General features: G+C 42.2%; 1 protein-coding gene across 3 annotated transcripts; it reads left to right on the top strand.

Moving 5' to 3' along the window:
* Positions 1-367: 367 nt before the first annotated feature.
* tank (TRAF family member-associated NFKB activator) lies at positions 368-8,309 on the top strand. 3 transcript variants are annotated; one of them, XM_076170006.1, is made up of 8 exons: positions 368-524; positions 1,616-1,757; positions 2,005-2,116; positions 2,337-2,443; positions 3,995-4,059; positions 4,156-4,274; positions 4,806-5,206; positions 6,432-8,303. In XM_076170006.1, the coding sequence occupies exons 2-8, from the start codon at positions 1,659-1,661 to the stop codon at positions 6,600-6,602; spliced, it is 1,074 nt and encodes a 357-aa protein (XP_076026121.1). In that variant the 5' UTR covers positions 368-524; positions 1,616-1,658; the 3' UTR covers positions 6,603-8,303. The 3 variants fall into 3 exon arrangements, with proteins under 3 accessions (XP_076026121.1, XP_076026122.1, XP_076026123.1); XM_076170007.1 differs by lacking the exon at positions 368-524 and adding an exon at positions 534-821 and having other exon boundaries at positions 6,432-8,305; XM_076170008.1 differs by lacking the exon at positions 368-524 and having other exon boundaries at positions 1,625-1,799; positions 6,432-8,309.
* Positions 8,310-12,800: the final 4,491 nt, after the last annotated feature.

Below are 12,800 nucleotides of genomic sequence, written 5' to 3'. Positions count from 1 at the left end.
TTGATTGTTGTTTGCATTCTTTCATTTAGATCCTGCATATCAGATTCTATGCATGTGTCACACTTAGCCTATCGAGTTCTGCTGCTATTCTAACTGCGTCGCACTTGTTTACCACCAGTAAATACGCCGTGTAGTAAAGCTGTCACGTCTAATAAGAACAAAACCGACATTTTGAACAAAAGTAAAGGTAAAGTCGTTGATAGTAGAGGTGAATCGTAGCGCTTGTGGCTCTGTTTTCATGTGTGCACATCACAGAGTTTGCACTGCAGACGCGTAGGCCGAAAGAAGAACCGACTCACCAGCCAGCGCGAACGCTCGAGCCGCGCTCTGATTGGCCGCGGCCGGGGCAAAGGCGGAAGTCTACCGAGCTGGGGATTCCCCGAGGGAAGTTCCCAAGTCAGCCGGGCCATGTAAAGTGTACATTATTACCATATCCTCTGCGGCTTTCGTAACACTGCATCCGAAAAAACAGGACACGAAGCCGCCGCGCCGCTGTCACAACAGTAACTTTGACTCCGATGAAGGTAAGCAAACGCGATGGACAAACTGCCGCTGGTTTGAATGACTTATGGCTAACCTATCGTTTCCAATACGGAACTGCGCCGAGTGTGTGTGTGTGTGTGTGTGTGTGTGTGTTTTCTAGATGATCCTCTGCTGTGTGTGTGAGTGTGTGTGTGTGTAATGTTCTTTACTCACTCCGCCTGTGTGTACCTACATCCATGTACTGCATCGGGGTAAAGCGTTATTAGGATTTCTGATCAATATTCGATTATGTGATGGACGTTTACGGCTGAGAGTGTTGGTTTGGAAGCTTCATCACAGTGAGTTTGAGAGAGGAGAACTTTAATCAGTTCCATCTGCAGTTCAACTGTTCCGACTGGATAGGATTTAAAGAAACATGTGCCACTTTCTTAGAGAGAAGCGAGAAAATGCAAAGTAGGTGTGTGTGGAGTTGCAGGGTAGTTTATTGTTATTGTCAGGGTCTGCAGAGCAAAAGTTGTAGTCCCTATTGTTCTATGTTAGGACCACCTGGACCCCCTACATGTTAGACCAGAGGGCCTTCATACTTCATGCTTACAAACATCTCATTTGCACACACACATCACTCTGTTTTTTTTTTTTCAATTTTCAGTCATTTAGCAATCATTTGTTGTTGTGCATTCCATCATTTAAGCAATTTTAGGTTGAGATGAATACATATATAAAAAACATTCAGATATAATGTATAAGAAGTTATTTGTTTTTGCAAATTAGGTTCAATTGATTTGCACTAAAGTGTGGTACAAACAAATCAGTCAAAACGTCTAATTTGTTGACAAAATGTTATTTTTTAAAGCATTTTAAATCAGGAGAGAGATAGAGACGCTTTTACATACATGATTAAAACACACAACAGTCACTGCAGTGCTGGAGACAAAAATAACATCTTAACTTTTTTATATTTTGATTGCAAAATCTTTAGCACATAATTATTATTTTTCACTGGAGCAGGAAAAGGCATCGCACGTCTCTGCAAATGCTTACTTTTGGCTGACAGCTGTTGTTATTTAAATATAATTTGCTCACACGTTGGGATGCATTGTTACTTGAAAGCATTGTGTGATTTCACACGTAGGGCTCAGGTCTGCCGCGTCAGTGATGATTGACGAGCGGACGACATGGAGAGGCACATCGGCGACCCGCTCAACAAAGCATTTGAAGCGTATCGACAGGTCTCCATCGAGAAAGACAATGCTAAGAAGGAGCTGCAGCAAGTGGTAACAACATGAGGAGAAAGACTATTAGAATTTTAGTCTGAAGTGAGCCAAACAACCATTAATTGATAATAAGTAAACTGAATTACCGAAAGCATGTTTACTCATCATATAAGTTAATCATTTCCTCTATGTGACATGTTGACATTGTGACACACACACAGAAACACATACACACACACATGTTTAGGCATCAGACTCCATCCCGCTCATGGATAATAGAAATATAACACAAACCTCATTTTTACAGACTGAATATTATGAGCGATACACTCAAAAACTTCAAAAGCAGATAGAAGACCAGCAGCAGTTGATATCAAAACTTGAAGCTCAGTTGATGTCAGCAACAAAGCAACCACCAGGTTAGTGAGACGAGCCAGATCCACCCCTCCTTCCATGCTGACACGTTTCTGCTTCCCCCCATGCATTGCATTCTGGGACAATTACATTTACAACAGAATGTAAATGTTTGTCATATACTTCTGTCTCCAGGCTCTGTTGCGCCGATTGCATTTAACCTAGCCATGCTTCCTGCACGCTGCTATACACAGACTGTTGTTTTCCCCTCTTTTGGACTCTAAGGAGAAATGAAATGTGAGCTGGTTCCCAAAACACAGGAAGAGGACATTTTATTACCTTGCAACCATCTCGCCGACGGAACCGGTGCTTTCCGGAAAACACAGTACCTGGTATGTTTACCGTGTGTTAACAGTATTTGCTCCATGATTAATAAGTCTGCGCTCCCTGTGGAAAGTGGGTACCTGTAGTATGACTAGTTTTTAGATGGTAGATTGTGCAGAGCTACTTTGTGACACGTGGTGTGATGCGAAACAGAAACAGCTTCATTGCCAGCCTGCAGCATGGCCCACTGCCCGTCACCCTGCTTGGTTTAAGGACATAAAACAGCACGGCTACAAGGGGGCAGAGCGGCCTCCTGTTGATGTGTGTGTCTGGCTTCATCCCATTTTGCCTTTAATTACATAGAGGACAAATACTCTGAGTATTGAGTGTGTGTGAATGTCCTGACTGACCCCCTGAAAGCATGTTGAGAGGGTCAGTATCTAACTTTATGAGGAAAGGCTTAGTTTACATGGATATTGAAACGTGAGCTGGAAACATCCATAAATCTGTTTAATTCTGCCTCTGGAGTTTTCTTCGCCACATTTCCCATGCTCACATAAAACAAATATTACAAAATTGTGACCTGAAATGCCTTCTGTTCAAGAAAAAGAGTATATTTAACAGCCATGTCATGACAAGGTAGAATGGACATGTATGTAAAGAATGCCGCCACTGCATTCAAACACAGCTGAGGGTCTGGGTGCCTGGCAGGGTGGTGCAGAGGAAAACAGCACTCAGATTTATGAGAGATGAAATCTGAGTGATGTTTTTCATTACTACATGTGTGTATTCATTCAGCTGCTGTATTAAACATCACCTGAGTTTGTTTAATGCCAATGAAAACAAGCTTAGCTGCTCAAAATGTAGTTAGTTTTGATTGACATTGACATTCCTCAGGCATTTATTTGACTATTTATGTATTTTTTTCTTTTTCTTTTAATTGATTCAACTCAAGCTCTGGTTTTGCAATTAAATAACTTGCTTAAATTAATTTCTCTCTCCACCATGGAGGTTCTGTTTTCACTCATATCTGTTATTTGATTTGTTATTTAGCAGGGTCCATTAATTCAGAGTCAGTGTTGATGAAGCCCAGCGGAAGGGTGTGGCAAATTTTCTAAAAGGCTGATAGTGTGTTGTCTCTGAAAAAAAACATTTAATTCAAGAAAGGTATTATTAGAAGTACGCGATGTTTGTCTAGTTAGCCCTCTTGTACTTTTTCAGTGTTTGTTTATAAGACTTATATACGAATGCATGAAGCAATAATTCTAATACAGTAAACGATGACAGACTGTAGCAATCTCCCTGATATGTAGGGAAGGTCTGTTGTTTTTAACTCCGTCTTAACTCTGCACTGTTTCTCCTGCTGGAACAGTGGCATCATCTCTGCCACTTCACACATCCACCTGTACATCACCAGATGGTGCTAGAGGATAATATCACTGCAGTGTTTGTGTTAACAGCAGCTTGAGCTTTACCGTTCATCATTCTGCAGAAAGGATGTGGATTCATTTGGCTGTTAATTAGGTTACAGTAAAACCTTGCAAATGTATTTACAGTATGCTCCTGAATATGGTAATTTATGCAATGACCGTCATAAATGCAATGTGTCTTTTTCTCAGAAGGAGGATATGGAGGCTGCTGTGGCTGTTGCCCCTCAATTGCAACTCACCAGCAGCACTGAATAGTATGTGTGTCTTCTTCTACGCAAACTACAAACTACACTAGTTTCTCAGGGATGTTGTCGTTATCTTTGGCTCACCGTTCTTCATTTCCTTGACAGTCAGGAAATGCTGGATGTGTTCGCCGCCATCCAGGGGAAAATCCTGCAGATTCGGGCTCTGACCAGGAAACAAAAAGAGCGGCTAAGGAGATTCTGTGGGGGAAACGATGCAGCGCATGGTAACATTTACATTTTCACGGAACTCCAGTTTCACACAAAACCTGAACCCAAATCAAGTTCTTCTTCAAAAAAAGAAGAAGAAATTAATTACTTAAGGCAGAATGTGTTGAATTGCGCTTGGTTTGGAAATGTCACAACAACCTGTGAGTTTACCAGCTTTTGCTTTGTTCTTTACGACAATTAGATAGCAACACCTTAACTAGAACTGTGCATTAATACCTCATTGCCCTCTTGAACCATGACTGGCCACCTGTTTGAAAATAGTAAGAGTAGATAAACACTTTTAATTATTTCACTGACAAATGCACGATGTTGGCTCTGGATACTTGTTGTATAATTAGTACAACAAAAATAATTTCTCTTCCCTGTACCCAGTGAAAGGACCAGTATGAATGCGGCCCCTGCAGATATTCTTCAATGCATGCAACTCTTCAAATCACTGCCAAGCCTGAATGTTCCTAAAGCCTTTTTATGTCAACAGGAAAGGAAAAAAACGGTAACAAATCTCGTGTTTTTCTGCCGCCTGACAGATCAGCGGTTCTCCATGCCGATCCAGTGCACAGACGGTACAGCAGATCAGGCGGAGAGACTCCTCTCATCAGCACTAAGGTCAGCCGTGGAAGTCCCACTCCCGCCTACGTCTCTGGCGTCCCGCGGCGCTAGCCCGGAAGACAGAGACTTAGTAGACTCTCTCACCAAACTCAGCGTCAAATTCCCACCCGGGGCGGACAGTGAATACGAGTTCCTGACCAGCGCCCCCGAGCCGCACATCGATCTGGCCCTGGCCAGGAAGCGGCCTCTCAGTAGCATTGCCGGCGCGCTGACGGAGGAACTGCCCGCCGAGCTGGCCGTGCCTTTTGTCTACACCGCACCCTCCTCCCACTCCACGCCGTCTTCGCTTTCCCAGGAGGTCGTACGCGGACCCCAGCAGGTGAGAATCACAGGAGAGGGTCTGAGAAAACTAGTAGCAAATTATCAGGTTCTGATTGGTCTTTGCTAATGGAGGAGTGAAATAGTGTGAAGACCAAAAAAAAAACCTCTCCTTTGCTTAACTAGAGAAGTATCACAGTGTAATGTGTGTGCGGATTCTTTTTATACTTAAGCTTGGGTGCTCTGGTTATATTTGGCATATTTGCTAGAGAGTGTGAGCCAGATGGAAGCACATTACCACGTCTAAAACTGAAACAATTATGATGCTAAAGTGGCATTTTAATTGCTGATGTGTGTATCTATTTATTACAAAATTGTAAATGACACATATAGTAAAAAGAAAAGGAGGCAGTTTCTTTCCCTCCATTACTTCAACATGGACAATTATGGACACGATTCCATGCAGGAGTCGCTGACAAATAGGGCGGTTAAACTCTGAGAATAGCTGCGTTTGCTGTTGTTGAGCATTTGTTCTGAGGGGTTAACAAGAGAACATGTTCCTGTTATGTTTGAAGCAGCGAGACCTCAATGTAAAGGGGCGTTCTGTCAATTTAACACACGCAAACTTGTGCTTTAGTTTATAATTGCCTACAGAGGGAGGTGTGTCACCTCCATAGGGTCTGTAGGGTCCACAAGCTCAGGAGCCGCGGCAGGGACTTGGGGATTTCAGATGTTTCACCACAACGTGAAGCAGGAACTACAGCTCCTGAGCCATTGTTTGTTAGTTCCCACTCCAGCGTAGGTTCAAGGCCGACCATTGACACTTTGGTTGGACAGGAGTTCCCCAGCCATAACACAAGATCGAAGCGGCTCAGACAGGGAGCATTGATACAAGCAGCAGTACACAACACAACACAATGGGCTGTAATGTGCGACACTGACCGGTATGTTTGTTATAGACAGCAGAGATAAGGTGCGTTTGTGTTGTGACGACTTTCACATTGCAGACTTATATCACAGTATTTAAAATGCATTTCGATTCCAAGCAAAGACCTCAAATGTCGTAACCACGTTTTTCAAAATTCTTGGTTAAGTTGCGGCTAAGTTAGTTCCAAACCACGATGATGTCATTGAGGTTATTTGACAGTCCTCCCTGTCAATGACTAGTAAGCTGGATTGAAGTGTAAAACAGGTGCAGTCCCCCTTTAAAGGCCAAGCGCTCCTGCATCCTTTACTCTAAGCATGATGACGTGTTGGAATAACTGATATGCTTTTTCCTTCCCCAGCCTCTCTGGAGGCCCGAGCTGTCCAACGCGGCTGATGTTGGGACGGAGCTGCAGGTGGTGCAGAGCAGCAGTCCTGACAAATGCGCTTTCTGCCACGCCGTGGTTCCTCGAGAGCGGATGAACAGCCACCTCTACTCGCATTTCTCCGCTAAGCACGAAGCCAGGAACTGATAAGGGGCCAATACCACATCTCCTCCAAGACTTACTGTATCCATGGCGTAGAGCTGCCTGCCATGAAGTACTATACATGCGCTGTAGCGGATTTGAAACGACACTTGAATCCATTCTTACTGCATTTATTTAATGTCAAAGAATTGAATGGTACACTTTCTTAGCCATTATATTTTTCTAATATCACTCTGAACTTAGAAATGTTGACGACAGTTACGAGTAAATAAAGTCAACATTTAATCTTGTATCATTTTTGTTAACCCTATATTTGGATTGTGTTGAATGTGCAAATATTAAAAAGTTGGGATATTCTTACAGTAAAAGGAAAACAGAGAAGATGTGTTTGAATCATGTTTATAAAAGGAAATCAGATTTTAATTCAGAGGCAAATGCAGTAGAGAGGATTTGTAATTTAATAGAAGCGCCATCACATCCTGTGTCTTACAGTCTGTGCCGACAATAAGCGTCACATGACTTAAGTTTTCCCATCAGACATTTTTAACATGTTGGACACGATGATTAGCAAACGGCTCTCCCAGGAATTTCCATCAACCTCCCTCCCTCGCTCGCTCGCTCGCTCGCTCGCTGCAGTCAGTGTAATTTAGAGCAGCTGCATGGCAAACTTTCAACAAAACAGGAAATAATTCCAACTTCGACACGGGTTTAGAAGATAAATATGCCATATGTTCACTAAAATTGGGCGTCGCAGGTGATAACAGGCAACATCAGGCACACACTGATGTTCAAATAGAGGCCCAATTACCTTATTTGTAGTCTAATGGCTCCTAACTTTATACAATATTCTTATATATAAAGATGCCAGGGTGGAAAAGATGTAATGTTTTTCCTCTTGCGATGTGATGGAAAGCAGAGATTGAAGACGCAGATTGCCAAGTGAGGAAGTCAACATTACTGAAAAGCACTTAGAAATAAATGAGGAATAGCGAACTGCAGATCTGAATCAAAGTCAACGGCACGGATTCGTTTCTATTCTTTCAGTCTAGTGCTGAGTTTCCATCCATCATTCGGAGCCTTTTGTCCACAGCTTCTGACTTCTGTTGTGTTTATTCACACCTTTGTAAACCATTGCGACGATTTTCACTATTTAGTGCTGGGATGTTTAAGGAAATAGGGCGAGCGTTTGTATTGGAACACACGTGGTGGTGGTGGTGTGCAGAGGACCTTGCAGCCCCTCAGCACTGGGGCTGGTAACACTTGTGCTGGGTAGATAAACTGGTGTGAAGACGACAAACGAGCTCCTTTCGCTTTTCGTGTGTTTGCTATGAAAAGGGACTTCTACTAATCCCAGCGTTGCTTAATCGACTTGAATATGAATATTTTAACATTTACTGGATATTTCACTTTATTTAATGTGTAACAGAGAGGTGGGAGAATATGAATTTGGAAAGTTATCCATCCTAAATATTCAGTCCTTACCTAAATAGCAAGAGTAAACAAACACACTGAATATCACACATGCCTCAGTCATAATGCAGGTTATATGAGAGTGACACAAACCGCATCATTTCAGATTTCAGCTCACATTATGCACACGGAAGCGAGATTTTCCTTGGCAAATACACATCCCTAATGATTGTCTCTGGTTAATCTGCGAAGAGTCGAACATTGTGCAGCCTGCATGCTTTCCTCTCTGGGATCATGAACAGCTGCTTGCTCATAATTATGTTGTCATTCATTGTTACTTGGAAGATGAAAATCATAAGGACGGCTATGATCCCCCCCCCCCCCCCGCCCCACACACACACACACCTCCGTATTTTAGTTTATACTGGATGTTACTCGCCTCTGTATGATGTGAAGTGTTTGAGAAAACTCATCGTTTAGCTTGAATTTTTTGAGAATTGAGTTTCACCTTCATCCCCGGGACTACCAGAGGCAATAGGGATGGATTTAGGAGAGTAAAAAAAAATGAAAAAAAGCAGAAGGATATGGATTGAAGTGGAGGAGTAGCAGGCTGATTACAAGGTGTCAAAATTGCCAGGAGCAAGAAGGTGAAAGCAATCAGGGGTGAGAAGAGTGCAGCATTCGTGAGGGGCAACTAATTATCCATCTCATTTGTGGAGAGAAGCATTTGAGGCAGCTCTAGCCCACTGAATGGTGACAGATTGGTGCGGAGGAGAGGGGAGGTGTTAGAACAATGGAGCCCAGCTCACCATCATTACTGCATGCTAATCAGCAGTGCTGCTGCACCGCCAGCCCAGGCTGCAGAGAATTCAGAGGGACGAGGAAGGAAGTCACCGGCTTCATGGGACCGCAGTCATTTCCGAGTAGAAAAGAGAGGGAGGAAGGTGACATGCTGTGTGTGTGTGCGTGTGTGTGTGTGTGTACTGTCTGCACCAGCTCCTCCAAAGCAGAGGCCCCAAACAGCAATATACACCGCTACATGAGAGATGAAGAGATAAGACACAAGACTATTCTCTCAACATACATATAAATATAATGGTAGTGTGATTAAATGGGTAAATAATAATAATAAGACTTTAAATAGGTTTGTAGGGTTTACACAGTGACACTGTACTTCAAATAAGTGATAGAGAAAATGCCCAGATCTTACTAATTAATTACTTTTACACTTATATTCCTTATTTGTGCAAATAAATCCGATCATGTGAAAACGTAAATAATAACACGTAGGTATTAAAAGCACAATATAGGTCATTAGGATATTCAGTATAAACAATAAACAGAAAAAACACTTTGCTTATAAATGAATAATATTAAAAGATATCGTCAAACTTTAAATAAGTTTAAATAAACAGTGTTATTTAATGGAATGTTATTAATATACTGTATTGTAAAAAACATTAATTTCCTTCTACACATTTTATTTTATTAATATTTAATTGTACATTCGAGGTAAAATCAGTCAAATGTATGTTGTGTGTTTCAAAATGCGAATTCAATAAATCTATACATTAAAATACAGTTTATTATTACTTAGAAAACAGAATGAAAATATAGGATAAAAAGAATAAACACACAGTTATGAGTTACATTTGACATGAACACACTGTATATAATGCAACACATATAAGAGGATTATCTGGTGTAAATGTAAATGAGAAACCAGGAACGACTCACAATAATGAGACTATGTATTTTTGGGGTTCTGTGGCATAAATAATTAATTTGATTCTAGTGACTCTGAAACAAACATACCTGTTGTTGTTGTTGTTGTTTATTAACTTCATTAACTTCATTACAATGGCAGTAACTAATAGTCAATGACACACAGAGGGGGAAACTCATTATTTAAAAAAAGAAAAATTGCTCCACTAAATATTTATACAATTACAACAACAAATAGGGAAAAAGTGATTGTTAAAGGGTTTGAACGATTCTCAACAAAACAGAGAGATAGCAAGTGCAGTGGGGTCACCAGGCTGGAGCGGCCTCTTCACATCAATGTCATTTAGATAATTAACAACTTAGGAGAGAAGCATATTCAACTGTCTGTGCACTGGTCACCGATGGCATGAGAGACTGCCAACTCTCATGGCGTAGTGAGCTGAGAGTATCACCTCACAGTTGTCTTGCCATGCGTCGGGGGCTCCTCGTGCTCTCTGTGCAGAAGTGGTAGAACCGAGTTTGTGTGTTCGATTAAACGTGTTGAAGCCGCGGCTGCCTGTGCAAAGTCTCAGAACAGCCCCTCTCTGTCGTGTTTGTTTCGGTGCTGGTCTGAGAGCCCTGATTTCTGGAGCAGAGATTTGGCAGTCACAGCAAGTGATGACAGAGGCAGTGGTGAGATCGCACCCGGAACCCCAGAGGAGGCTCACATTTCAGGCGGATGGATAAGAGCCTCCTTCCACACACAGAACACAAAAGCGCCCATCAGTCCAGCTTTGTGATGCCATTGTTCTGTACGGCGCAAATTAGTCACCAAACCTAAGTATACTTGTATGTTCATTTTAAAGAGGCTGATGCCCACTGCCAAAGAATTGGACGATTACAAAATGCTGAACTTTTGGAAGACATTTAGCTGCCAATTTGAAATGTGTGCTTTACAGAAAGACCGGCTCTTAAGATGCTATGTTATTTTATCGTTCCCTGTTAAATCGAAGTAGGTTGTTTTTTCATCCTGACACATGGGGGTGGGGTGGAGCATGGGGATGTTTGTGAAATGGTATCTTGCACTTGAAGGGTTAAGGCAGCATGAAAGAATCCATTCTCGGTTTAATGACCTAGCCTTGCTGGGCGAGGACGACAGGGAACATGCTCTTGACTTGTACTGAATTTGCCAATTAACACCTCCAATAACAGGCTGCCTCTGAACATCACCATTGTAGAGAGAGGAGGAGCAACTCTCATGCACTTTGTTTTTCAGCCACGCGGTCCTGTAAAGATAAGGTCTATCATTTCTACACGCGCTGAAAAAGGATTTTGCCGTATACGCTCGTCTGTATGTTTTACTTCCTCACAGGAACTTCCGGTGATATTGTGGCGCTGGCTGTGCTGATAATTCCTTCCTCGGCTGACAAACCGTTTAGCCATTGACAATAAGACTGGCAACGATGTTGGAACTGTTTTATTTTTTCACGTGTGAGCATGAATCCTTATGTACTTGTTGGACGTTCTATTTTCGCACATGCCCATATGGCCGTGCGCAGCTTCAATTAGACACATGACTGGTATCTAAGATACTGTGCTTGATTGTGTTTGTCCCTTCTTATTGTTATCCATGAAAATACAAAATAACAATGCTGTCCTTGATAGATATGTCAGAAAAGATCCATCCCTACAAATAAGGTCCCCAATCCAATCGCCCCTCTAGTTTCGCACATGCTTATCAGACTCCCAAACAACACCTAGTACAGGTGTGAATATCAAAATCCCCAGTGAAAAGCACAGTGGGTACTCGCGTGTTGTCCTCAGAGTCCTCTTACTTGCTGTAGTAGCTTTGCGTTGTGGGCTGAGATGCTGCTGGCTAACAGCAACTGCAGAAACACCTTTGTCTATGTGCAAGGTGGACATCCTTACACCAAAAGTGCTTAATGAATGAAAAAACGCTACACCCGGATCTAATTGAAAAAGCGCCTCGGTGTACAATAGCTGGTTATTGCCCAGCACCATCACACCATAACGCAGTGGCTTCACAATTCATTAACAGGTACTTTAACAATATACAATAATTGAAAGACGTGGCATAATTGATAGCAGTTCACACCATAGGAAAGGTGGAGTGATCCATCTAATGATGTTAATAAAGTGTAGCGCAATAGGACACAGAAGATAACACTCGAGGTGTGAGCTGTGTACAGTTATGACGACAAAGGCCTCCTCCTAACACTTTGTCAACATAACAGATACAGACACTGTGAAGATGTTAGTCATGTTCATGTCTGTGGGATCGAAGAGACACATTATGTATTTGTGCCGGGTTATTGGATCATACTTTCCCTATTCTTCTGCTGAGCACCTTTGTGTCCCGCGCAAAGGAATATGAAGCTTATTAGCGGCGCCACATACAAATCAATTCATTTATTCAGTGTTAAGAAACCATCTGGCTCAGTAAGGAGCTGAAAGTCATCCTGGCAGGCCAGTTTCCTGACTGACACCTCATAGAATTAGTGGGAGGATGGCTTCATTTACCGCCCAGCGTCTTTGCTCAGCTCATCCTGCACTTTGCTGTACTACCGTATATAAAATCAAAACCCCCAGTCTTCCATGAGCTCCGTTTGCCTTAAAGTCTTTGTTGCACTATTGAACAGATTCAGCATATTTGGACTGGTTGTTTATTAGTCTTAGATAGTGAGATATAACACTTTTTGTGTTCTCTTTGTGGAAGCTGTGAAAATGGCACGCCATATGTAATACACTTGCTTGCTGTTGGCCTCGCCAATTCCCCCAAGATCAGTCATTCCTGTGCCAACACTCACACTCTCTCTTTGTCCTTGTGATTTGATTGAGCTTTGTTGGATTCCGTGGATTTCTTCTCGATCCTGTGTCTGCCGTTTGGTCGTTAAATTGATGTCACTTGTGGTCCAGTTAAAATAGGCATTAGAAGCAAAACATACGCGTTGAGCTGGACTTCTGAGCACGCTTGTGAGAGTCAGTCAGAAATAGGAACAAAGGACTGATAAAACTCCAAGTCACACATGGTAAACAAGCAATCCAAACCTACTGGGAGAAGGCTATAGATGAAGTGAAGCTCGTTCAGCTTATGTTTTTTTCTGCCTT

This window comes from Genypterus blacodes, unplaced genomic scaffold, assembly GCF_046128005.1.
Source record: "Genypterus blacodes isolate CSIRO-AG114 ecotype Tasmania unplaced genomic scaffold, CSIRO-AGI_Gbla_v1 ptg000214l_1, whole genome shotgun sequence".
NCBI classification, from domain to species: Eukaryota; Metazoa; Chordata; class Actinopteri; order Ophidiiformes; family Ophidiidae; genus Genypterus; species Genypterus blacodes.
Note: the sequence above shows the minus strand (reverse complement) of the source record. Positions and strands in the feature narration are given on the sequence as shown.

What these genes read in the sequence shown, in the direction of transcription:
- tank (XM_076170007.1), top strand. Translation starts at nt 1,659, where the DNA reads ATGGAGAGGCACATCGGCGACCCGCTCAACAAAGCATTTGAAGCGTAT. An exon ending in TCCGGAAAACACAGTACCTG is followed by an intron (nt 2,444 to 3,994) that starts GTATGTTTACCG and finishes TCTTTTTCTCAG; the next exon opens with AAGGAGGATATGGAGGCTGC. An exon ending in TCGTACGCGGACCCCAGCAG is followed by an intron (nt 5,207 to 6,431) that starts GTGAGAATCACA and finishes TTCCTTCCCCAG; the next exon opens with CCTCTCTGGAGGCCCGAGCT.